The sequence below is a fragment of the Mustela putorius genome, unplaced genomic scaffold, assembly GCF_011764305.1.
Source record: "Mustela putorius furo isolate JIRA1106 unplaced genomic scaffold, ASM1176430v1.1 tig00003853_pilon_pilon_pilon, whole genome shotgun sequence".
Classification (NCBI taxonomy): Eukaryota; Metazoa; Chordata; class Mammalia; order Carnivora; family Mustelidae; genus Mustela; species Mustela putorius.
In genome coordinates, this window is record NW_025422005.1 from 20,923,627 (window position 1) to 20,951,045 (window position 27,419).

General features: G+C 43.2%; 1 protein-coding gene across 4 annotated transcripts in view; it reads left to right on the forward strand.

Moving 5' to 3' along the window:
- PHACTR4 (phosphatase and actin regulator 4) overlaps positions 1-24,448 on the forward strand; it is a 108,033-nt gene extending 83,585 nt beyond the window's left edge. For all 4 annotated transcript variants that reach the window (XM_004741022.3, XM_004741023.3, XM_013046977.2 and 1 more), the window contains 8 exons: positions 3,400-3,988; positions 5,363-5,550; positions 6,789-6,942; positions 13,522-13,577; positions 14,592-14,653; positions 16,822-16,959; positions 17,552-17,628; positions 22,174-24,448. In XM_004741022.3, coding sequence (XP_004741079.1) covers positions 3,400-3,988; positions 5,363-5,550; positions 6,789-6,942; positions 13,522-13,577; positions 14,592-14,653; positions 16,822-16,959; positions 17,552-17,628; positions 22,174-22,189 — 1,280 coding nt within the window. In that variant the 3' untranslated portion in view covers positions 22,190-24,448. The remainder of the gene's footprint in view (positions 1-3,399; positions 3,989-5,362; positions 5,551-6,788; positions 6,943-13,521; positions 13,578-14,591; positions 14,654-16,821; positions 16,960-17,551; positions 17,629-22,173) is intronic.
- Positions 24,449-27,419: the final 2,971 nt, after the last annotated feature.

Here is a 27,419-nt window from a genome sequence, read left to right on the forward strand (position 1 = left end):
ATTTCATGAAAGGATTATCTTCACAAATGGTTTACTTGATGTCAAGACTTGCTTGGAAATACTAAAAATTGACAGCCTGAGGTTGGTTGAGAATTTCATTTTAATTGTACTTGTCCATGAGACCCGAACATTTAGAAACCACTGCTGTAGACAATGCAGTGTCTGATAATGGGCATAACAGTGTTAGGACTAAGGACTGATTAGGAGTATTAGGACAAAGGAAGGACCACCATAAATGGCTGAACAAGTGACGGGAATTTATACCCCTTCCAATGAACATTCCAGCGTCTTGCCCACAGAACTCAGCCAAGTGCCATTGTGAGGGAAGATGGTAACAGAGTTCATTTCTTTAATATCTTGAATTATATGTTGTCCTTAAATTATCAAAGATAATATAACTTATCAATTCAAACAATATAATACTCAAATTTGGTCTTGTCAGGTATAGGATTTGTTGTAAATGGAGTATCTAATGGCTAGAGAAGCAGCAAAAGTCCATTCTACCCAAAAAATCTCATTGAGGCTAAAATTAATATTTTTTTAATCTTTTTTTATTTTTTTTTTAAGATTTTATTTATTTATTTGACAGAGAGAAATTACAAGTACACTGAGAGGCAGGCAGAGAGAGAGAGAAGGAAGCAGGCTCCCTGCTGAGCAGAGAGCCCGATGCGGGACTCGATCCCAGGACCCTGAGATCATGACCTGAGCCGAAGGCAGCGGCTTAACCCACTGAGCCACCCAGGCGCCCCTTTAATCTTTTTTTTATATGTGTATGCAATGTTTTTCTAGAAAGTCTTTTCAAAATTTACCTAAGATATATAATACTTTGTGTTAATTATACTGGAATTATATTTTTTTAAGTGAATTTGGGCATTTATAATATATAAAAAACTAAATGATTAAAATAATATAAAGTTAATTTATTCACAGTTAATAAATTATTATTATCTTACATATTTAAATTATTTTCATAATTTGGCCTATGAATAAGTAACTATACCTAATAAAATGTAGATGTAGGTAAAACTGAAAAAAAATTTACTTATGAAGGATGAATACCCAACTTTTATAGCAACATGGACGGAACTGGAAGAGATTATGCTGAGTGAAATAAGTCAAACAGAGAGCTAGTCAATTATCATATGGTTTCACTTACTTGTGGAGCATAACAAATAACATGGAGGACATGGGAGTTAGAGAGGAGAAGGGAGTTGGGGGAAATTGGAAGGGGAGGTGAACCATGAGAGACTATGGACTCTGAAAAACAATCTGAGGGTTTTGAAGGGGTGGGGGGGGCGGGGGGAGGTTGGGGGAACCAGGTGGTGGGTATTAGAGAGGGCACGGATTACATGGAGCACTGGGTGTGGTGCAAAAATAATGAATATTGTTAATGCTGAAAATAAAAATAAATTTTAAAAATTTACTTCTGATTAGTGACATTAGAACATCATCACATTAGCTAGTTTTTTACTTTGAATGCTACCAGTGGAATGGGACTTAGGGCAAGTAAATTTTTATTTCAGGGGACCTTGAGGTGTTGCTCTCTAGGTAAGACAGTGGGAGCCATTTGAAAACAAGTGGTGTGACCAAAATTTGGGATTTGAGTAGAGGGTTAGAGGTTGGTGATCAAGAGACTTACTATTTAATTATTTTGCAAGATTAGCCCACGGGTGATGTGATGATCTACTTCTTAAAGTCCATTTGGAGCCCTCCAAAGGAACTTTGCTGAATCAAAACCTGAGTCATCTTGGGGTTGGGAGGATCACATAGAGATACATATTGTCGTGAAACAGGATGGGGGCCTCTCGTAAGCATGTGTTGGGGATCCGCCATGTGCCCAGCACTGTGCCCACTTCTCTGGATATGCTGATAGGTTGCTCTGTCATCAAGGAGCCCATAGAGTAGTGGGGAGTGGTCCTGAGGGCCTGGGTATATAGGATAAGAAGTATGGACACTCATAAAAATCACAAAGACAGTGCGATCTAGTGGATGGAGTCTAATAATGAGACCTGGACTAGCCCAGCCCCTTTATGTAATATGATCTTGGGCAGGTCATCTGACTTCTGTGGTCTCAGTTTTGTCTTCTGTAAATTGGTAAAGATAACCTCCTTTAAAAGACAATTATCATATGATCTCTCTGATATGAGGAATTTGAGAGGAAGGTCAGGGGGTCGTGGGGGGAAGGGAGGGAAAAAATGAAACAATAAGAGACTCTTAATCTCAGGAAACAAACTGAGGGTTACTGGGGCGAGAGGGAGGGAGAGGGTGATTGGTTGTGGACATTGGAGATGGTATGTGCTATGGTGACTGCTGTGAATTGTGTAAGCCTGATGATTCATAGACCTGTACCCCTGTACACAGCAAATAATACATTATATATTAATTTAAAAATAATAACAATCAAAAACTAATGATGGGGCGCCTGGGTGGCTCAGTGGGTTAAGTAAGCCGCTGCCTTCGGCTCAGGTCATGATCTCAAGAGTCCTGGGATCGAGAACCGCATCGGGCTCTCTGCTCAGCGGAGAGCCTGCTTCCCTCTCTCTCTCTCTGCCTGCCTCTCCATCTACTTGTGATTTCTCTCTGTCAAATAAATAAATAAAATCTTTAAAAAAAAAAAAAAAACTAATGATGTATGATAACTAACGTAACACAATAAAAATGTAAAAAAAAAAAAGAAAAGAAAAGATAACCTCCTTTACAAGGAGAATCCAAAGTCAAGAATAGCAAAGCACTTTGATTTCCTCAAAGTCCTTTGCATTTGCTGTAAAAATTTAGGACGTCATTATTGATAATTTTATAATGCAGAACTGGGATATCTAGATGTCATTATTTATCAAGTTATGGTAACAATGCCTGGTAGTATTTAGGTTTTTTTTACTGCTACCTGTGTGTTCAAAAAAAATTTTTTTTTTTTTAAGATTTTATTTGACACACAGAGATCACAAGTAGGCAGAGAGAAAGAGGAGGAAGCAGGCTCCCTGCTGAGCAGAGAGCCCGATGTGGGGCTGGATCCTGGGACCCTGGGATCATGACCTGAGCCGAAGGCAGAGGCTTTAAGCCACTGAGACTGCCAGGAGAGTGTGGTCAAATTTTTTAATGGAATTCTGTTAGACAAAAGAACTTACATTTTTAATCTCACCAAGTCATAAAAAGTCATATATATTAGAGTAAAGAAGTATTAAGGTAGTCTGTATGTCTGTATATATATTAGGCCTTCTAGATATTTAAATATAAATTTTGTTTTACTTAGTGGGAGATACCTAGGTTGTGACAAAGCCACGAAGTGGTATAATTCACCTGAATGCTGAGAGTAAGCTCAGTTCTAATCTAGGCTCTGAGCTGGCCCTTCAAAGCACTGTGAAGCCATCTTAAACTAAGGTGTTGTTCTCTCTTTTCCAGCTGAACTGTCCCAAGCAATAAACAGCGGTACACTGTTATCAAAACCATCCCCACCATTACCACCTAAGAGAGGCATTCCATCAACCTTGGTACCCGCCTTGGAGTCTGCCGCCTCAAGAGCACTGAGTGATCAGAGAGAAAGGAACACATGCTCTGTGGGCTCTGAACCACTGTTGATGATCCCACCTCCCTCTCCATCGCCCCCACTGCCAACTCATATACCTCCCGAACCCCCACGATCCCCTCCATTCCTTGCTAAGACTTTCCAAGTTGTGCCAGAAAATGAGTTTCCATCTTCCTTAAACCTGCCTCAGGAGGTATCCCAGCAGGAAGATCAGAAAAAGGAGGCACCCAAGAGGATGTTGGACCACAGCTTTGGGGAGCCCCATGTACCCTATAGGCTGCCTCCACTCCCACTGCATATCCGAATCCAGCAGGCCCTGACCAGCCCGCTTCCCATGACTCCTCCCTTGGAGGGCTCTCATAGAGCTCACTCCTTGCTCTTTGAGTACGGTGACAACTTTTCTGAGGACAGCAGTACCCTGGGTCGGACCAGGTCACTTCCCATCACTATTGAGATGTTGAAAGTGTGAGTGCCTCTAAAGTTTGTCTTTTGTTTCCTCTTTTTTATTCTAGGTAGCCTTTCTTGGAAAAATTTTTTATAAAAAGAAATTGTGATTAAAGTTAGAATGCTTAGCAAATAAAGACATGTTCTAGAATTTGGACTTTATTTGCCCTGCTGATTTCTGTAACACTGTTTCCATAGCGGCCATAAACTTTTGTACTTGAAAATTAAACCACTCTATTTTTTGTATATGATACAAGGGAGGCCATGTAACATGGTGCTTAACAGCATTAACCTTGGGGAAAGCTCTGGGTTTAAATCCCAGCTCTTCCTTCCTAGCTTGCAGTAGTGTTTGTTACTTAACCTTTCTGCACTTGAGTTGTCAGATCCATAAACAAGGAATAATAACCTATCTCATAGGCTTGTGAAGAGGAAATCAGACAAATCTGAAGGCTTGGTGCCCAGTGCCTAAATGCAGTAGAGAGGAACAGAGAGCAGTCTGGAGGAAGAGAAGGGAGCCCTGAAAGATAGTTCAATGTCCAGCCTCACAAAGTAGAACTGACCAGCTTGTTCTCTCCCTCATCTGTCCCAAACACCTTGTCTTTTCAAAATTCTAACAAATTAGACTGAAGGTTAACACTTTCTGGCGAGTTAGAGATTTGCCAGGGATTTGCAAATTGGAGAATTGTCATAGACTTGTTGCCACATACTGCTTAGTTCCTTTGCCATAATCTTTGTACTTGCCAGCATGATTTTTTTACATCCTGGAAGGAGACAGTTTAGGAGCGCACATGGACTAAGTCACAGCTTTATGCCTCCAGAGTAGGAAGGGGGCAAAGTTAGTTTTCATCTTTATATCTCTTTGCTTCCTTGGATTCAATTATCATTCTGTCCTACTCCATTGTTAAACTAAGGGAAATAAGTGGGTTAAATATCTTTATTATGTATCCTCCATGAGCCAGGCACAGTGTTAGATGCTGTGTGGTCTTTTCATTTAATCAGCCCAAAACAGACTTGCTTCTCACATGTAGATCATTAGGGGCCTGTGTGCCAAACGCTAGTATGTTGTAGAATTTATCTGTTTTATTCTCACAACAAGCCTAGCAGGTAGGTATCATTCACATTTACAGAAAAGTTAAATAACTTATAAGCTAGTAAGCTAGTGATTAAGTCATAGAGCTAGGATTTGAGCCTAGAGCCTTTTAGATTAATAACTGCTAAAAAAAAGTTTCTTAGCAAGATTCTTGAAGTTAAGGGAAGAAATAAATTATTTCCCTCATGGAATTTTCCATAGTTATTCAGTACCATGCCTTGCAAATCAGTTACCCGTTATATTTCTTTTTTTTTTTTTACCCGTTATGTTTCTGAAAGGAAAATATAATTATGTTAATTTGTTAGTCCAGACGATGAAGAAGAAGAGGAACAAAACCACCCATCTGTATGCGTTGAAGATGTGGCATCTACCTCACTTGTTCCTAAACTACCGCGGTGTCTGCAGGAGGAGGAGGAAGCGAAGGAGAGTGACTCGGATTCAGAAGGTCCCATTCAGTACAGAGACGAAGAGGATGAAGATGAGAGCCATCACAGTAAGAAAGGGAAAAGCAAAGGAGAAAATTACTTTATCGGTAGAGCTACTTGCTGGTGTCAGATGGCTGGGAATAGTCACCCTCTCCTACCGAGTCACCTGGCTAAGTGATACCGGAAGCCCTGGTGATAGAGCCTTGTCCCTGTTTTTCCCACTGTCCGAGAGAGCTATGTAGGCGGAGTCATGCAGGCTTTGGTTTGTTTTGAAGATTGATTTATTTTAGAGGATGCAGGGAAAGGGAGAGAGAGTGCAGAGCCTGATGCAGGGCTCAGTCCTGCAACCCTGAGATCATGACCTGAGCTGAAATCAAGAGTTAGAAGCTCAACCAGCTGAGCCATCCAGGCACCCAGAGTCATGCAGGTCTTTATCTGTTTGTGATCGAAGAATTATTTACCTTGATGGTATTAAAGAATTTGGAATAGAAGGAAGTTGGTATTTGGGCTGTGTTAAAAAGACGTAATGATGTTGTCCTTTACTCTTGTGAACTTAACTGTGTCTATGGGGAAAAGAAGAAAAACCATACACAGATCTGCAAGTAATGGAATCCTGATTCCTACAAGCAGGAAGGCAGCTTTAAGAAGAGGAATCTTGGGGCACCTGGGTGGCTCAGTGGGTGAAGCCTCTGCTTTCAGCTCAGGTCATGACCTCAGGGTCCTGGGATGTCCTGGGATGGAGTCCTGGGATTGAGACGCATTGGGCTCTCTGCTCAGCAGGGAGCCTGCTTTCCCACCTCTCTCTGTCTGCCTCTCTTTGCCTACTTGTGATCTCTGTCAAATAAATAAAATCTTTTTTAAAAAAAGGGGGGGTGTGAATCTTGGGGCTCCTAGCTGGTTCAGTCGATAAAGCATGTGACTCTTGATATCAGGGTCATGAGTTCAAGCCCCACATTGGGCATAAAGCCTATTAAAAAAAAAAAATATATATATATATATATATATAGGAATCTTACGAAATGTGTTAGTGTGTATGCCTTTATGTTGTCATTCAGAGGGCTCTCCCATGTTTAGATTCTCTCTCCTCTAGGAACTCTTACTTAGAAGAAATATAGAGGAGTTAGAAAGGAGAAAGTATCTTTGGCCCAGCTGAGTCCATCTGACTAATCAGATTTTCAGACGTCTTCAGCTTTCCCCCCACCTCTGTATTAGCTGGGAGGTGCCATACTCTTTGTTCAGACTCTTGCCTAGTTCTGGGGGACTTTGAACCTTAGCGTGCACTTTTTCTTCTTTCCCTTACACAAAGGTGCTCTGGCCAACAAAGTGAAAAGGAAGGACACACTGGCAATGAAGTTGAACCACAGACCCAGTGAACCAGAGTTGAACGTGAATTCCTGGCCTCGGAAAAGCAAAGAGGAGTGGAATGAAATAAGGCACCAGATTGGGAACACGCTGATCCGGTAAGCCTTGGCTTCGAGGAGACTGATTTGATGTGATTTTTGCCAGAAGGTGTGTCAGAGACTTACTTTGTGGTAGAACATTCACTTTTATCTTTTTCCTTTCCTAATTTTAGAAACCACATAATTTTTAAAAATACACATTGTACGGGGTGCCTGGGTGGCTCAGTGGGTTAAGCCTCTGCCTTCCGCTCAGGTCATGATCTCAGGGTCCTGGGATCAAGCCCCGCATCGGGCTCTCCGCTCAGCAGTGAGCCTGCTTCCCCTTCTCTCTGCCTGCCTCTCTGCCTACTTGTGATCTCTCTCTCTCTCTCTTTCTGTCAAATAAATAAATAAATAAAATCTTTAAAAAAAAAATACACATTGTACACAGTTGGGTATCCAATTTGGAATTTGGAAATTAAGGAACCAAATGGCTCTTGGAGCTTTAAACCATGAGAAAGACATATTTCACAGCTTTACACACAAGTTAGACACAAATACAGCTTTATTTTATTTTATTTTTTAAAGATTTTACTCATTTATTTATTTGAGAGAGAGCATGAGTGGGAAGGAGGGGCAGAGGGAGAGGGATAACTGGACTCCTCACTGAGCACGGAGCCTGACTGAGGGCTCTATCCCAGGACCCCAAGATCATGACCTGAGCTGAAGGCAGATGCTTAACTGACTGAGTCACCCAGGGGCCCATAAATATGGCTTTTAAAAAGTTTCTAAAGAGGCTAGCTTGGTCAGTGGAGCATGTGACTCTTGATCTGGGAGTCATAAATTCAGGCCCCATGTTAGGCATAGCGTCTACTTTTCAAAAACAAAAAAAAATTTTTTTTTTTAAGTTTCTAGAGAATTCAGGTGCTTCCCAGGACAGCAAGACTCCTCTGTCATTTATCCAGTTGCTCAACCGCGAGCTGCCAACCCAATTAAAGATCACATCACACCCATATTTTCGTTGTATCCATTTCACATGTTCTCTGTAACTGCCTGCTTTCAAAGTGATAGTGTATTTTTCAAGTCAGCTGGAACCAAAATCATAAAGAAGCTGAATGCCGGCCAGCTTCCTACACATGTCATATACATGGAGTCCGTATGTATAACAGGTGTTTGAACAACTCACATGTTTCTTTTGGTAGAGTGAGGAAAAGGAAACGGAACTCTTGGCATATTCTTGACAAAATAACTAACTTAGGATGTCCATTAATTGAGATATTTTCTCCTTTTGTGCCTTAGACACCTGGCTTTACTGTTGGCCTGGATAGCAGTCTTTTTTTTTTTTTTTTTTAAGATTTTATTTATTTATTTGACAGAGATTACAAGTAGGCAGAGAGGCAGGCAGAGAGAGAGAGGAGGAAGCAGGCTCCCCGCCGAGCAGAGAGCCCGATGCGGGGCTCGATCCCAGCACCTCAGGATCATGACCCGAGCCAAAGGCAGAGGCCTAGCCCACTGAGCCACCCAGGCACCCCCAGGATAGCAGTCTTAATGAAGAACTGTAGCCCTCTGAGTGTCAGCCAGAGAACAGCAAGAATAGGAATTAGTTAAGAATCTGGGGGAGCCTGGGTGACTCAGTCAGTTAAGCATCTGCCTTCAGCTCAGGTCATGATCCCAGGGTCCTGGGCTCGAGCCCTGTGTCAGACTTCCTGCTCCGTGAAGAGCCCGCTTCACCCTCTCCCTGCCACTCTGCCTGCTTGTGCGCTCTTTCTCTCTCTCTATCTCTCTCTGTGTCAAGTAAATAAATAAATAAAATCTTTAAAAAAAAAAGAAAAAAGAATGAGAATCTTTGATAATAGATTTTTCTTTTACTACAGAGCTATTTGCTCATCTTTGAGTGTTGTTTCATGAGCCCTAGTCTTAGAAGGGTTTGTTAGACAGTAGCAATGAACAACCTGAAACTGGAACCTAAAAATACAACAGATTAACATTTATAATAGCCATTAACAACAGCATTAAAAATCTTTAAACATTTACAGATAAATCTGACAAAAGATTATGTAAGACCTGTACACTGCGAAGTATAAAATACTGCTGAAGAAAGTAAAGAAGAGCTAAATAAAGGAAGAGAATTACCATACTCATGGGTCAGAAGTCTCAAGTGTTATTAAGATACCAATTAATACATGTGGGGCATCTGGGTGGCTCAGTGGGTTAAAGCCTCTGCCTTCGGCTTGGGTCGTGATCCCAGGGTCCTGGGATCGAGTCCCGAGTCGGGCTCTCTGCTCAGCAAGGAGCCTGCTTCCTCCTCTCTCTCTCTGCCTGCCTCTCTGCCTACTTGGGATCTCTGTCTGTCAAATTAGTAAGTTTTTAAAAAATAAATTTAAAAAATATACATACCAATGCATGCGATTCCAAACTACTCCCCCAGAAGGCATTCTTTAAAAGTTATTTTTATTAACATATAATGTATTATTTGCTCCAGGGGTACAGGTCTGTGAATCATCAGGCTTACACAATTCACAGCACTCACCATAGACCATACCCTCCCCAATGTCCATAACCCAACCACCCTATCCCTACCCACATACCCCCCAGCAACCCTCAGTTTGTTTTGTGAGATTAAGAGTCTCTTATGGTTTGTCTCCCTCTCAATCCCATCTTGTTTCATTTTTTTCTTCTATAGCCCCCAAAACCCCCTACCCTGCCTCTCAAATTCCTCATATCAGAGAGATCATATGATAATTGTCTTTCTCTGATTGACTTATCTTGCTCAGTGTAATACCCTCTAGTTCTATCCACATCTTTGCAAATGGCAAGATTTCATTTCTTTTTGATGGCTGCATAGTATTCCATTGTATATATACACCACATCTTCTTTATCCATACATCTTTTGATGGACATCTAGGTTCTTTCCATAGTTTGGCTACTGTGGACATTGCTGCTGTAAACATTTGGGTGCACGTGCCCCTCCAGAAAGCTTTTTTTAAATTGGCAAACTGATTTTAAAATTCTTACAGAAGTACAAAGTACACTATAATAACCAAAGCAGCTAAGGAAAAGAACAGGGTTTGGAGGACTAACACAGTCTGATTGAAGACATATTAGAAAGCTAAAGTAACCTAATCAGTATGGTGTTGACATAAAGATAAACAGAACAGAAAAGAGAGTCCAGAAATATACTCACCCATATATGTACAGCTCATTTTTGATAAAGGTACAAAGATAATTTCATGGTCCTTTTAACAACTGGCGCTGGCACAAAAATTACTTCAGTTCATGCCTCGCATCACATGCAAAAAATTAACTCAGAATAAATCCTAGGTTTAAAGATGAGAGTTAGGGGCACCTGGGTGGCTCAGTGGGTTAAGGCCTCTGCCTTCAGCTCAGGTCATGATCTCAGGGTCCTGGGATCGAGCCCCACATTGGGCTCTCTGCTCGCTGGGGAGCCTGTTTCCTCCTCCTCTCTCTCTCTGCCTATTTGTGATCTCTGACTGTCAAATAAATAAATAAAATCTTTTTAAAATAAATAAATATGAGAGTTAAAACTACAAACCTTCTAGAAGAATATGAGTTGGACAAGATTTCTCAGATACAGTTGCAAAAGCATGATTCTTTTTTTTTTTTTTAATTTTATTTATTTATTTGACAGAGATCACAAGTAGGCAGAGAGGCAGGCAGAGAGAGAGAGAGGAGGAAGCAGGCTCCCCGCTAAGCAGAGAGCCCGATGTGGGGCTCGATCCCAGGACCCTGGGATCATGACCTGAGCCGAAGGCAGAGGCTTTAACCCACTGAGCCACCCAGGTGCTCCCAAAAGCATGATTCTTTTTTTTTTTTTTTTTTTTTTTAAAGATTTTATTTATTTGACAGACAGAAATCACAAGTAGACAGAGAGGCAGGCAGAGAGAGAGGAGGAAGCAGGCTCCCCGCTGAGCAGAGAGCCCGATGCGGGACTCGATCCCAGGACGCTGGGATCATGACCTGAGCCGAAGGCAGCGGCTTAACCCACTGAACCACCCAGGCGCCCCAAAAGCATGATTCTTAAGAGGAAAACATTGGGCACCTGGGTAGCTCGGTGGGTTAAGCCTCTGCCATCAGCTCAGGTCATGATCCCAGGGTCCTGGGTTCGAGCCCCGCCTCAGGCTCCTGGCTCAGCAGGGAGTCAGCTTCTCCCTCTCCCTCTGTCTCTTCCCTTGCTCATGCTCTCTCTCACTCTATCTCTCTCTGTCTCAGATAAATGAATAAAATCCTTAAAAAATTATTTTTAAAAAAAATCAACCATAGGATCCAGCAAACACAAATATCCATCAAAGGGCAAATGGAGGGGTGCCTGGGTGGCTCAGTGGGTTAAAGCCTCTGCCTTCGGCTCAGGTCATGATCTCAGGGTCCAGGATCGAACCCCACATGGGACTCTCTGCTCGGCGGGGAGCCTGCTTCCCCTTCTCTCTCTCTACCTGCCTCTCTGCCTTCTTGTGATCTCTGTCAAATAAATAAATAAAATCTTTAAAGAAAAAAAAGAGGGGGGAGCAAATGGACAGGGGGCACCTGGGTGACTCAGTTGGTGGAGAATTCGACTCTTGATCTCAGGGTCATGAGTTCAAGCCCATGTTGGGCATAGAGGCTATTTTAAATATAAAAGGAAGATGGAAATTTGGACACAGATTCAAACACACATGCAAGGACAGTGCTAGGTGACTATAGAAGCAGAGGTTGGAGTGATGCGTCTGTGCACCAGAGAATGCCAAAGACTGCTGGCAGCCCCACCAGAAGCTAGTGGAGGGGCATAGTACAGATCCCCTTCAGAGGCTCAGGAGGAACCAACCTTGCCCACACCTTGATTTTGGACTTCTGGCCTCCAGAACTGTGAGAGAATAAATTTTTGTGGTTTGAAGCCACCTAATTTGTGGTAATTTGTTACAGCAGCCCTAGGACACCAGTACAAGGTTGGTGGGTATGTTCATTGTAATTTTGGTGATGGTTTCACAAGTATATACACATATAAAAACAGCAAATCATGCGGTTTATTGTATGTCACTTAGACATTACTGGAGTGTGGGGGTTTTTGTTATTGTTTCTGGGTTTGTTTGTTGGGGTTTTTTTTGTTTTTTTTTGTTTTTGTTTTTTTGGATGAACATTTAAAAAGGAAGGTCTTACTCAGAGTAACCAAGAAAAACTTTGAAATACATAAAGAAAAGGGGTGTCTGGGTGGCTCAGTCAGTCAAGCCGCTGCCTTCGGCTCAGGTCATGATCCCAAAGTCCTGGGATCGAGTCCTGAATCAGGCTCCTTGCTCTGCTGGGATCCTGCTTTTCTCTCTGCCTCTGCTTCCTCTCTGCCTGCTTGTGTGCGCTCTCTCTCTTTCTCTCTCTCTCTCCCACAAATAAATAAATAAAATCTTTTTTAAAAAAATACATAAAGAATGTTGTAAATTATATAGAAATTGGGGCTGGGAGTTCTCTAGGCAGCCAGCTAAAGGGTTGCTAGCATGCAGTTCAAACACTGAGAAGCAGAAATCAAACGTAACAAGTGAATAACTGATCCCAGAGACGACATTATTGTTGGTGATTAGCCTCTCAAAACTGGATGAGAGGAGAAACTTCATCAGTATTTTACAGAGAGAACCAGAATTAAAATCATAGAATCATAGAATATCATTTCTATGATTAAATTCCAGTGGTTGCTAACTCACTGGTTTAAAAATCAAAAGGAGGGCGCCTGGGTGGCTCAGTGCGTTAAGCCGCTGCCTTCGGCTCAGGTCATGATCTCAGGGTCCTGAGATCGAGTCCCGCATCGGGCTCTCTGCTCAGCAGGGAGCCTGCTTCTCTCTCTCTCTCTGCCTGCCTCTCCTTCTACTTGTGATTTCTCTCTGTCAAATAAATAAATAAAATCTTTAAAAAAAAAAAAAAAAAGAAGTTCCCACAAAATATTAAAAAAAATAAAAAAATAAAAAAATAAATAAAAATCAAAAGGAAGACACGAGAGTCAGATGGGAAGGACTGAAAAAATACATACATGAAAATCTCAGTCCTCGTGCCTGGTTTTCTGAATCAGAATTTCTATAGTATGCCTTGAAACTCTGTCCTCTTTCAGCAAATCTGTTTGGGAGGCAGCCATCCAGTCCAAACCTTCATTTTACAGATGACTACACTGGGGATCTAACTGAGACTTTTTGTGTTGACAGGGCTCATTAATATCAGAGCTAGAACTGGAATTTTGGCCTCATGTTTGCATGCACAATTCTGTTTTATGTTGTGGTATTTGTACTAACACTTCCAACATGAGAATTGTTTCATAAACAATCAGAGAAACTAATGAAATACCAGCACAGTTTAAAAACCTCTTGCTTTTGGGCGCCTGGGTGGCTCAGTGGGTTAAGCTGCTGCCTTCGGCTCAGGTCATGATCTCAGGGTCCTGGGATCGAGCCCTGCATTGGGCTCTCTGCTCGGCAGGGAGGCTGCTTCCTCCTCTCTCTCTCTCTGCCTGCCTCTCTGCCTACTTGTGATCTCTCTCTGTCAAATAAATAAATAAAATCTTTAAAAAAAAAAAAAAAAAGCCTCTTGCTTTCTTGCTAATGTAGAGGCTAATATAAACTGAGACCAAACAAATCTTCATAAGCAGGCTTGGGACGTTTAATGGACAGTATCCTTATTTATCTCCTTTTTAGACGGCTGAGTCAAAGACCGACACCGGAAGAACTGGAACAGCGAAACATACTACAACGTGAGTCCAGCTCTGGGAAGAAAATTGGGTAGAATTTCTCAGACTTTATATTTCTGACTTTAATATACATGCTAGAGAAGAGAAGCATTTTCTACAAGGGTCAAGGAGAAGGTGTTCCAGCCCAGCAAGGACCACTCGTATCTTTTCCCCTGAAGGAACAGAGTTCCCCCAAGCTTCTTTTATAAGATACCGTGTTGTTGCTTAGTGTACTGGGAAGTGCCAGAAAATTCTGTTCTGATGTATCCTGAGACTGCCTTGGCCATATAGGAGGATTTCACAGCACATGGTATATGCTGCCCAACTTTTCTCTGCCTTCGGGGAAGGTAGTGGCTTTGCATTTGGAGGGGACCTTCCTTTTCCTCATGCACTTTGAGGCCTGGGGCCCAAAGCAAGGCCCAGTTGCTTTTTTCATCTCTGAAGATTTCATACATCTGAAGTCACAAAACAAGACCCTGTATTTCATTTTCTTTCTGTGTTCATAACTAACTTCCTAAAATAGCGTTCTGATCTAATACACATTTGATTCCGTTTTCCAGACTCTCAGGTGAAATTTGCCCTTAAAGCCTCCACGCTGAGAGGATTAGGCTTCATAGCATCACTTGGAGGCATGCTCGGTCAGACCAGCACATCCCCTGTTCTCTCATCACTGTGTGGATACATACAGTTTAGGCACTAAGTGAATTTTAAACTTGGGAACCTTTATAGACCTATCACACGAAATCTAGGCACATACCAAGCCATTCCCTGTATGATCATTGAAGAATGTAAAGACCATTCTTAGCCCACAGGTGCTAAAAACACAGGCAACTGGCTGGCTTTGGTACCATAGTGCTGCTAACATTTGCTTTTAAGTATTCGACTCTACAGTTGAGAAAATTGTCTTGATTAGCCATCCCCAAAGTTAGTATCTGACTTGGAGTCTATAAGAAATAACTGCCCTGTAATTACTGAAAACTTTGATAGGCAAATTGCTGTTTTGAAGTAATATTCTTTGTTTTGGGCTGTTGACTGTAGCTAAAAATGAAGCTGATCGGCAGGCCGAAAAACGAGAAATTAAACGTCGGCTCACTAGAAAGGTATGTAGCCCAAGTGTTCGGTTTCAGGCTGTCTACTGATCACATACCTTGTATTTGGATGACCTGTTTGGTTAGAAAGAAATGAATTGGGAGCGCCTGGGTGGCTCAGTCGGTTAAGCGTCTGCCTTCGGCTCAGATCATGATCCCAGGGTTCTGGGATCAAGCCCCACATCAGGCTCCCTGCTCAGTGGGGAGCCTGCTTCTCCTTCTCCCACTTCCCCTCCCCTTCATTGGTTCCTCCTCTCTCTCAAATGAATAAGTAAAACCTAAAAAAATAAAAATAAAAATAAATGAATTTGACTTGAATTGCCATAGATTGCTGTGAAAATAGAATCCATGATGCAGATACCGAAAATAACACTGCATTCTTAAGAGCTTGTTTTTTTGGTTTTGGGGTTTTTTGTTTTTTTTTTTTTTTTTCATTTTTACTATTTAAAGAACACCTAGCACAAGAAGGGGCCCCATTAATGTTTGCAAAAATTCTGACCTTTTATTTGGTAAACCTGGGATTTTATGTGGACTCTAAAACCTGTTGAAGTTTAGAGACGGTACCAGGGGGAGTGTGTAGCATTCAATTTTGCCTGGAAAACTGGTGGTTTTCTACTCAGAAGGAATTGAACGTGACCCTTAGTGATACCTGAAAAGTATGAAAACACCAACTGGGATTTTGTTGTTGGTCCCAGATCAAACAGGGTAGAAACTTTCTTGTACCAGACCTATGTTAGCTTTTAAGCTTAGGGATTAATCCCTTTTTCCTTTCCTTCCCACCATCCTAGTTTATAATTGCCTCTGATCGATTCCAGTTTGGCCTGAATTCTCTAGATATTTCTTAAAACTTACAAGAATGCCCAGGAAAGGGGCACCTGGGCAGCTCAGTTGGTTAAGCGGCCGCCTTCGGCTCAGGTCCTGATTCCAGGATCCTGGGATCAAGCCCGCATCAGCAGGGAGTCTTCTTCTCCCTCTGCCCTTTACCCTGCTTGTGCTCTCTCTTGCTCACTCTCTCCTCAAATAAATAAAATCTTTTAAAAAAGTAAATAAACAAAATTTTTTTTTAATGCCCAGAAAAACAAAGGATCTAGACATTTTCTTCCTTTTTTTCTCCCACTTTTTCCCTTCCCCAGGAACAGAAGCATCGTTGTTCTGAGGGTAGCTAGATGGCACAGCTGGACTTGATGCCTTCAGGTGACCTGATTGTGCAACCTTAAATCATAATTCATTACTGAATCTGGGCATTATTCATATTAAAAGGAAATTTACCCTTTATGTTACTAGATATTGTTTTCTCTCTTTTTTTAAGATTTTATTTATTTATTTGACAGACAGAGATCACAAGTAGGCAGAGAGGCAGGCAGTGAGAGAGAGAGGAGGAAGCAGGCTCCCCGCTGAGCAGAGAGCCCGATGTGGGGTTTGATCCCAGGACCCTGGGATCATGACCTGAACCGAAGGCAGAGGCTTTAACCCACTGAGCCACCCAGGCACCCCTACTGCTTTCATCTTAAATGTACTTACTTTCAGGGCACCTGGGTGGCTCAGTCAGTTAAGCATCTGCCTTCACCTTGGGACATGATCTCAGGGTCCTAAGGTTGAGCCCTAGGTCGGACTCCCTGCTCAGTGGGGAGGCAGCTTCCCCCACTCCCCCTTGTTTGTGCTCTCTTGCTCACTCTCTCTCTCCAATAAAATCTTTAAAGAAATAAAAATAAAAAATAAATGTCCTCACTTTCAAATGTATTATATATGAATTTATAGCCCTAATCCTTTCACTACCCAATACGTGGTCCACGGACCAGCAGCGTTGGCATCACCTGGCAGCTTGCAAGAGATGCAGAATCTCAGGTCCCACCTCAGCCCTGCCAAATCAGAATCTGCATTTTAACCAGGTCCCCAAACAATCTGTATGCATATTAAAGTTTGAGAGGCACCGGTTATACTGGTTATACTGGTTTATAGCTGTGGTTCTCAGTTTAGCTGGGCATTCAGGAAGCTTAAAAATAAAACAAAATCTCCCAATACCCAGAATCTCTGGGAGTGGACCTAGGAATCTGGTGTCTAAAGGCCCCCAGGTAATTCTTTGTGCCACCAAGGCTGGAGCTCTGGATCAGAGGCGGTTGGAATGCCTGTTTGACGCCCGATTCCTGGCATAGTGAATTAAGAGGCTCCATTTCTTTCAGCTCAGTCAAAGGCCGACTGTGGCTGAACTACTTGCCAGGAAGATCCTGAGGTTTAATGAATACGTGGAGGTGACAGATGCTCAGGATTATGACCGGCGAGCCGACAAACCCTGGACCAAACTGACCCCTGCTGACAAGGTAGGTGGCTGTTCATTTGTCTTTCTTACTCTCTGAAGAATGTAAGACACTAACTAGAAGGGAAAAACCCTTTACTTCTGCTATAATGTTAAATTTCTAATCAAGGTACAGACGTAGGAACCAAAACTTTATACTAATGACTCTACTGCCGCCACATCCAAAAGAAAAGAAAGTCTTTGCTCTGTCACAGAATCCAGAGATCTGGAAGGAAATTAAGACACATTTTAACGTGATTAGGTTTGTTTGGAGGGAGTTTGTGTGGTTTATTTTAGTAATTATGGATTTCACTTTTATCACAGGAAAGACATTTTTATGTGCTGTGGAAACTATAAAAACTACAATATCTCTTTTAAGCTCTGTGAGTGTTTTGATCTGAGTGGAGATACTCAGTTTATTGGGAGCTGAATGGTGTCAGGGAGGGCAATGTGTATCAGGCTCGGCGTGCGGACCTGGCTTCTCTCCTCACTCTGGCTTGCCCACTGCAGGCTGCCGTGGCTCACGAAGTTAAGCACGATAGAGAATAGATGGCAGATGTCACGGCTGTACTGGGGCAGACGAAAGATGCTGAAACATCTTTGTTTCTACTCCGCAGGCTGCCATACGAAAAGAATTAAATGAATTTAAAAGCTCAGAAATGGAGGTTCATGAAGAGAGCAAACATTTTACACGGTAAGACCCAGAAGATGCAAATACTGTGAACTAAGTAGAGCTCCCCCACAACACCAACATAAGGGGGTTTCCAATGGGAAGGACTCTAGGGACATCATTAAAAGAAGGACACAGCATGCTGACTGCAAGACTGCATAAGAGAAAGGGACAAGGACCAAACCAAGAGGCTGTAGGAAATGCCTGACTGAGTGTAGTATTTTACGTGTATCATTTCATCCTTGCAATAGACCTGGAGGTTTTTTTAATATCCCCATTTTGTTGATGAAGAAACAGGCCAGGGCACCTCGCTGGCTCAGTTGGTGGAGCATGAGACTCTTGATGTGGGGGTTTGTGAGTTTAAGCCCCACACTGGGTATAGAGCTTATTTAAAACAAAAAAAAAAGATATGAAACAGGCCCAGAAGGGTTCATTAAGTTCCAGAACCAGGACTGGAGAAAAGAATGACTGACTGGAAGCCCCTGGATGCTCTCCTCCTGCACCTCACTGTCCCAGGGTATGTGTGAGGAAATTGTTGTTGGGTTAGACGAGACCTCAGTCTCTTTGATTTCAGTTATTTCTGTCACTGCTGATCTTACCAAGTCAGTGTATAAATTTCGTTTTAGTTAGCTGTCTTCATGAAACAAACCAAGAAATACTTTGATGCAGAACTACGGTTGTAATTAAGGACCCACCCAAAACCTAAAGCATTAGTTGGCTACAAACAGAATCTGTGAAAGTATGTAGGTGACTCTCAGAACATTTATAAAAAGCCAGAGGCACCTGGCTGGCTCAGTTGGAAGAACATGCACCTCTTGATCTTGGGATCGTGAGTTCAAGCCCCATATTGGGTGTAGAAATTACTAAAAATAAACTTTAAAAAAAAAAAGAGAGGCTAAATGAGGGAAGATACAATGATACAATGATGATTACAGTTTGCTATAAAAAGCAAATAAGCGGGCGCCTGGGTGGCTCAGTGGGTTAGGCCGCTGCCTTCGGCTCAGGTCATGATCTCAGGTCCTGGGATCGAGTCCCGCATCGGGCTCTCTGCTCAGCGGGGAGCCTGCTTCCCTCTCTCTCTCTCTCTCTGCCTGCCTCTCCATCTACTTGTGATTTCTCTCTGTCAAATAAATAAATAAAATTTAAAAAAAAATTTTTTTTTAAAAAAAGCAAATAAGCTAAGTTGGAAGATAAAATGTTGTTAAACATTTTTCCATCACAATACAGGCAAATGTTGCTTTTATTTATTTATTTTTTTAAAGATTTATTTATTCATTTTGGAGAACATGCATGAGCAGGGGAAGGGGCAGAGGGGGAAGAGATAGAATCTCAAGCAGACTCTACACCAAGCACAGAACCGGATATGGGCCTCAATCCCATGACCCTCTGACCATGACCTGAGCTGAAACCAAGAGGTGGAAGCTCAACTGACTGAGCCACTCAGGTGACCTGGTTTTTTTTAACTACAGAATTTTTTTTTTAGGATTTTATTCATTTATTTGACAGAGAGAGATCACCAGCAGACAGACAGGCAGGCAGAGAGAGAGGGGGAAGCAGGCTCCCCGCTGAGCAGGACCCTGGGATCATGACCCGAGCTGAAGGCAGAGGCTTAACCCACTGAGCCACCTGGGTGCCCCATAACTACAGAATTTTTTTGTACTGAACTTTGATAGGAGTATAGAAGGCAGATTTTTTGAACAGCAATAATACTACTCAGGGCATTGTAACATGAACTCAAATATCAAGCCATACTTGTCAGCAAGGAGACTATACTCTAATCTGGAAGCTACTCAGTATAGTGCAATCAGGATGATAAAGGCCTCAGTTGTTCCGAATCTTGAATCTGCCAGGTTTCGTGTCCCAGCTCGACCATTTCCTAGCTGTGTCAGTGTTAGCCGTTCTCATTGTTATTCTAATAGTAATAAAGTACTATAGTGAGCAGCATTCAAGGAAAAGGGTCATAGAGAAGGTATACTTAGACTGAGTCTTAAAGCATGTGAAGGAATTTATTTGGACAAGAAGGAAGGAAGGAAAGAACCAGCATTACCAAACAGCACTGTAAGTAGAAGGACCAGCAGCAACAAGGCTGGAGGAGATGAGGAAGTGTGCCTTGTCTCCCGGTGACAGAACGTGTAGCTGGAGCAGGGACCTATGGGAGCAGCGTGGGGAGGAGAAGATCCGAGCGATGGGTTATGGTCAGACGCTGAAGAGCTTTGCCTGTCAGGCTAGGATGCAGGTGGAGCTAGGATTAGGCTAGGATTCTGCTGGAGCTCTGGCAGGTGCCGTGGAAGGCTGGAGAAGCTAGCCGCAAGGAACCCAGTTAGGAAGTCACTAAAATAGTCACAGTGAGCACACTGGTAGCTCAAACCAGGGACGTGATCGTGACAACGCGCGAGAGAGGTTTGAACAACATTTCAAGTCTGGGTAGCTCAGCTGGTTAAGTGTCTGGCTCGGCTCAGGTTGTGCTCTCAGGGTCCTGGGATTGAGCCCCGAGTCCAGGCTCCACGCTCAGCAGGCAGTCTGCTTCTCCCTCTTCCTCTGCTTCTCCCCCTGCTCGTACGTGCTCTCTCTCAGGTAAATACATAAAATCTTTTTTTTTTTTTTTTTTTTTTTTAAATTATTTATTTATTTTACAGAGAGAAATCACAAGTAGATGGAGAGGCAGGCAGAGAGAGAGAGGGAAGCAGGCTCCCTGCTGAGCAGAGAGCCCGATGCGGGACTCGATCCCAGGACCCTGAGATCATGACCTGAGCTGAAGGCAGTGGCTTAACCCACTGAGCCACCCAGGCGTCCCCATAAAATCTTTTAAAGAAACGTATTTTGGGGGTGCCTGGGTGGCTCAGTGGGTTAAGTCTCTGCCTTCAGCTCAGGTCATGATCTCAGGGTCCTCGGATGGAGCCCCACATCAGGCTCTCTGCTCAACAGGGAGTCTGCTTCTCCCTCCCCCTCTGCCCGCCTCTCTGACTTCTTGTGATCTCTCTCTCTCTCTCTGTCAAATAAATGAATAAAATCTTTAAAAAAAGAAAAAAAGAAACATATTTTGGGGCACCTAGGTGGCTCAGTGGGTTAAAGCCTCTGCCTTCAGCTCAGGTCATGATCTCAGGGTCCTGGGATTGAGCCCTGCATCAGGCTCTCTGCTCAGAGGGGAGCCTGCTTCCCCTTCTCTCTTTCTTTCTTCCTACTTGTGATCTCTGTCTGTCAATTAAATAAATAAATAAAATCTTTAAAAATAAAATAAAAACAAAACGTATTTCAAACATAGACTCAAGATCAGGCTATCTCTTGATTCCAAGGATGAATTAAAGGAAGTAGTCAAGATTTCAACTTGTGATTTTTGAGGTTTATGAAGTCAATGAGTTGAGGTGAACACTTTGGGACATTTATTTAGCAAATACTTACTGAGTACTTATTGCCTGGTAGATAGCAGTTCTGGGTGCTTGGAAGATAGCCTGGAACAGGATAAAATTCCCATCCTCGATAAGCTTTTTTTTTTTTTTCTTTATTTGACAGAGATCACAAGTAGGCAAGAGGCGGGTAGAGAGGTAGGGGGGAAGCAGGCTCCCTGCCGAGCCGAGAGCCCGGTGCGGGGCTCAATCCCAGGACCCTGAGATCATGACCTGAACCGAAGGCAGAGGCTTTAACCCACTGAGCCACAGCTTTTATTTTATTTTTTTTTTAAGATTTTATTTATTTATTTATTTGACAGACAGAGATCGCAAGTAGGCAGAGAGGCAGGCAGAGAGAGAGGGGGGAAGCAGGCTCCCTGCTAAGTAGGGAGCCCGATATGGGGCTCGATCCCAGGACCCTGGGATCATGACCTGAGCCGAAGGCAGAGGTTTAACCCCCTGAGCCACCCAGGTGCCCCATAGCTTTTATTTTAAAAGGGGAAGACGCACAGTAAGCAAATTGGAAAACACACTGTATGTTGAGCCCCATGACCCTGTGACACATTGAGGCGGAGATTCATAGAGGAAGGTTGGGTGTTCGGGCTGCAAGTCCAGGAAGAAAGCAAAGCCTTAAGATATAAAATTATGAGAAAAGATAGTATTTGTTTGTTTTTTTAAAAAAATTATTTATTTATTTCACAGAGAGAGAGCACAAGTAAGGAGAGAGGCAGGCAGGGAGAGAGAGAGAGAAGAGGAAGCAGGCTCCCTGCCGAGCAGAGAGCCCGATGCGGGACTCGATCCCAGGACCCTGAGATCATGACCTGAGCCGAAGGCAGAGGCTTAACCCACTGAGCCATCCAGGCGCCCAAGATAGTGGTTTTTAAAGGGGAAAATTATTTGTATGTAAAGGATGGACAGGAAAAAGAACCAGGAAAGCATTCTGAGGAAAAGCAATTAAAGAAGAAGTTAAACAGGGCGCCTGGCTGGGCTCAGTCAGTAGAACATCTGATCACAAGGTCATGAGTTCAAGCCCCACACTGGCCGTGGAGATGACTTAAGAAAAGAAGAAAAGTCAGGTAGAATTAGAGTAGCAAAGAGGCAATTTTGATAAACGAGAGTGTAATTGCAGTAAAGGAGTCTACAGTATCTGATAACTCGGCTCTTTCTGCTCGTCTTGTTTTAGCTACCATCGTCCGTGACGTTGAAGTCTGAGAAAACAACTAAACCTCCCAACGCAGGGCTGCTTGGCTGCTTCAGTCTTCAGAGTCATGTGGAAGGAATTTCTGCACTTCCCCGCACAGCCAGGGTTGAGTCCTCTGGGATGTGGCTCCGGGCGAACAGCACTTCTGTGAACGTAGCTTTTCACTGGAATGGGTGGTCATGTGCTGCTCTGGCCCAAACTGAGCATTTTTCCAGTGCCGTTGAACCCTGGGATACTGCAGCATACTTGTGGGGTCGTCCTCACCAGCCACCCACGCTCCGGGCCACCCGCACCCTCACCCCAAGATGACTGCCTCTGCGGGGGCACAGTTTGCACCATTCACCTTACCTGCTCCGTCCTGGTTGGGAGTGCACCTTGTGCAGGCACCAAATTCCAGCTGTCAGATCCAGCTGGTGGTAGGAAGAACCTTCTGGAGGCCGCCAGCCTTCTGGCAAAAGGGCCCCCACCTCCAGGGCATGCCTCCACACCACACTGGCACGTCCGTTGAAAACACCATACTATACCTCTCATAACACAGCAATACAGGCCTCTTCCAGCGATCAGGCCTCAGAGAAGCTCAGGATCTGACATGTTCTTCCTTTTCAGCACAAGTCATCCTGATTTTTATTTTTAAAGTTTAAGAGAAAAAAAAAAAAATCTTGAAGACGTGCTAGAAACTTGTGTTTTTCCTATCTATGAAGCAATCTGAGCTGCAACTAGATTCCAAGTTAGGAAAATGAGAAAGCATATATGTTTTCTACAGACAAAACCAACACCAAAAAAGGCCTTTATTGTTCATGCCAACTTGGCAGAAAACAAACTCATGGCTTAAATGTTATAAGCTGTTGTACTTTTGTCATACCAAATGAGAGTCTAAATCATTCTGAACTCTGAACAATAGGGGCAGTCTCCTCTGTAAAACAGAATTGTGGCAACTCTGTGGGAGCAGCTGTCCTCCTTGGACCTCCCCTCCCCCCCCTAAGGTCACAGTAAGATCTAGGGACATGGGTGCTGGACCAGAAGGTGTCTCTGGAGGAGGAAGTGGAGGGGCGCCATCATGACCCACTCCTCCCTTCCCCTCAGTGCTGCTGGCCCTCCTGCTGCGCGCTCCCCCTTCCCTCTGCTGACTTTACCCGCTCTGGCAGCTTCCCCCTCAGGTACCCGTCCTCTGCCAAGCAGTCGCCAGTATCCTCAGTGCCCCGGCCTGGACTCCGTCCCCATCCCTTGTATTTGTAATACGTACTAATAGGATTTTCTAAAACAAAATTCATTTGCTTTCTTTGAGTTTTTATTTTGAAAACCATACAGCCTCATCCTTTCCTTCTAATACCTGTCTAATACCTGTCCATACTAAGTGGGGGAAAAAAAAATAGTTCCTTTTTTAACTGATGAATGTGGCTTTTTTCCCCTTATTTTAATGTTCATAAAACAGTGGCTGTTTCATAGATTTCTTCTGCGGTCCCTGTTCTGTCGCAGCTGTTAAGTAGACATTCCTTGTTTTCTGCTTTTATGCCCCTGTGATATTTGCTGAAAAAATCAGAATATCAGGTCAAAACGAAGGAGGTGAGGTGATCATGAAAGGGAGTGTTTTCTCTCTGTATGGGGAATAGAGAAGTCTTCGGATTTCTCAGTTACTGTCACATGCTTTGCAGCTATGAAACTGGTGGGGCCACAGCTCCTTGAAGCTCATTACATTCGGTGTGACTGCAGGAAAAGTGACAGTTCTACACAGTTGTCAGAGGTCTGTATGTAAGGTGGCCACACATATGACTTGTTCTGTTGGGTCGGTTTGGAGACTGTTTGGCTGATGCCAGCATTCTCTGTGACTTGAAGTGACATTTTCAAACCCTTCTTCCGCTGCCTGGCTTTGCCTTCATGTGCCAAGTTTGAAACAGGATTTGATTACCTGAGCTACTTGTCTGCTCTCTGTGCCGCCAAGCACTCTAGTTCGTCTTTCATCTCATCATGTCCTTTTGAAACTAGACGCTTTGGGGATCAAGTCTTTTCAGGTGTTTTTATATATATACATATACATATACATATATATATATATATATAATGGATTTTGTGTTCCCTTTTTGTGTAAGTAACAATTCACAATCATAATGTAAAGAAGAAATAAATGATGTATTGTACTTCAAGATGTTTCCCTGATGTACAGAATCTCCTTGTAAAGTAAATAATTGCGTTGTATATCAGTCTTCTTATCAATATTAATTATAAAGTATTTTAGAATTAAAAAAAAGCCAAACTATTACTCTGGTATGAGGTGCTTATTTTTTTGATTTACCTTATTCCAAAAGATTTAAGCTAACTTAAAATGCTGCTAGTCACCCTAAATGAGAAGTAAATGAGGGGGAAAAATAATACTAAGAATATTAAGTGTAGGGACACCTGGGTGGCTCAGTTGTTAAGCGGCTGCCTTTGGCTCAGGTCATGATTCCAGGGTCCTGGGATTGAGCCCCACATCGGGCTCCCTGCTCAGCAAGAAGCCTGCTTCTCCCTCTCCCACTCCCCCCCTGCTTGTGTTCGCTCTCTTGCTGTCTCTGTCAAATAAATAAATAAAATCCTCAAAAAAAAAAAAAAAGAAGAAGAAGAAGAATATTAAGTGTCGCCAGAGGTGAAATCAGTGAAGTTTCTGTCTGTGCACACGAGTAGAAAAAGAATGGGCTGCGGAGAGAGGAAAGCCAACTGTGACCACCCGCCACTCCTGTAGTATATACCAGCTATGGCACCAGGTCCATTATCCTGTCGATCCCACCCCTAATCTGGGAGGTAAGGGGAAATACACTCCTGTTACCAGTGAAGAACCTGGGAGGTAAAGTCCCCTCCTGAAGGTCAAGGCCTGTAATCACTCTTTGTGTATATTTAGTTGTCCTACAAGGATTTACCCTGTGTGGACTACACAGAAGTAGACTTTAGGCTGATGGCGCAGTAGGACAGACAGTTCCTTCCTCATGTAGTCCTCGGGCAAGCAGCCCAGTGTCAGTCAAGGTGGCCCCACCGAATGACTCACTTTCCTCTTGTCACTTCAGAGAATGGCTTTGATGAGTACACCACCCTTTACCAAGAGAGGAGAAACCATGGGTCAGAACTACTCATGTCATTGAGTTCTATCTGCTCCCAGATTTTCCTTCTCCTAGCCCTCCAAAGACCCCACAGGGGCCGAAGCTCCAAAGAGATCTCACATTGCCATTGCTCTTTTGAGGTTAAGCATTGTCCACAGAAGGTGCACCTTGCTTGGAGTTTGCTGAAACGATGAATGAATTTAGGGTCCTTAGGGATTTAGATTAGTGTGCCCAGGCCAGAGAGGACTATAGTTGGCGACCAAGAGGAGTAAGTACAGCAGATACTGAATGGGAGGGCATGGGATAGGAAGTATACCTATGAAAGGTAAGAATGCACAACAAAGAGAAGCCAAGCCCTGAAACCAAAACAGCCCAAACCACTGCTTCAAGGCTCTATTCAGTTCCAGCTCTAGGAGACATAAAGCATAAAGCAGGAACCACCAGCAACCTGGGCCACTTGGTCAGTCTGTCTCGTGTGAGTAGCATTAATTTCTTGCCCCAAAAAAGCCTAGAGGTCATCTGACAGAGACAAACATCATTAATTTTCCTCTATCTGGTACTGAAGAGACACACCATTCATTCGTTCATTCATTCATTCATTATTTATCTCCTTCCTAACCACCACCCCCAGGAAAAAATCTTCCCTTGATCTTTTTCTCAGTAAACTTATTACCTACCTCCAGCTTTTCCTACCCTCCCTTGACATAATCTATTCTAATGTTAATTTAAATTCCTACATAGTCCAAGCAAAGGAGCTAAATGAGTGACAAGGAAGAAGTGATACGGATGGCAACTGAATATGCTACTTGACATTGGCTTAGGACCTCTGGTCTCCACATCACTTTCCATTTCTAAAGCCAGAGTCACTCACCTCATCAAAATCTAAACTAAATCCAAAATGAAATGGCTTTGCCTGAGGTCACCAGTGACTTTTCAGTTAACTGCCACTTCCCAAACTTGTTTCTAGCTCCTAATGTATTTGACTGTTCTGCAGCATTTGATGCTTTGGGCCATGTCCTAGTCCACAAAACTTCTTCCTTGGCTTTTCAGATCCCCTGTCCCCCAGTTCTCTGATCATGCTTTCTCTGCCCTGGTGACTTCTTTCCTGACCAATATCCTCTTGTCACTCTCCCTGCCCTCCCAAGGTGACATCAGCTACCACTCTTATTCTTACAATTTCTATATCTCTCTGCGACTTAGATTCCTTGTTGGAATCCAACCCTATATCCAGTTGCCCTTTGGACACCTATACACCCAGATGTTCCCAAGGTAACTTTTCTGCATCACCAATGTGACCTTACTGTCTACCTCCACAGCCTACTTTCTCAATCATTGGAGTTAGAGGACCACCTATGTTCACTCTCATAAGCCTAAAACTTTGGTATTATCTGCAAGTTCCTCTCTCTGCAGGTTCGGTGAGACAATAAATTCTGTGCACTCAGAAATGTCTCTCGATTCCTAGATCTCCTCTTGCCTTGTTTACCATCAAAGTTCGAAGCTACCGTAATATAATGGGACTCTATAACCTCTGATCTTTCCAATCTATCCTCCAATATTGCCACTAGAGTTTCCTTTCTAAAATGCAAAGCTGAGGGCGTCTGGGTGGCTCAGTGGGTTAAGCCTCTGCCTTAGGCTCAGGTAATGGTCTCAGGGTCTTGGGATCGAGCCCTGCATCGGGCTCCCTGCTCAGCAGGGAGCTGAGGGAAGCTCAGCTTCTCTCTCTCTCTCTCTCTCTCTCTGCCTGCCTTTCTGCCTATTTGTGATCTCTCTGTCAAATAAATAAATAAAATCTCAAAAAAAAAAAGTATCATTGTAAAACTAAATTAATTACTTAAGTAAAATGCAAAGCTTGTCACAGCAATCCTTTACTTCAGAACTTAGTGGTCCCTAGTTGCCTGCAAGATAAAATTCAAGCCCTTTGGGCCTGGACTACAGCAGAGTTTATGATCTAGCATTGGCCCACTTTCTCGTCTCGTGAAAAGGGTAGGCCCTTCTTCCTTCAGTGTTCCTCATCAAGCTCACTTTTTCCCCTTCCCAGAAGACCAGGGTCCTGCTCGCTCCACAGCCGGCAGTGTTCTCATGATCCACACTCCACTCCTTCCTTCCACCCTCCCAGTCTGAGGTCAAATTTTAACTCCCAGGAAATTGCCTTCAGCCTTC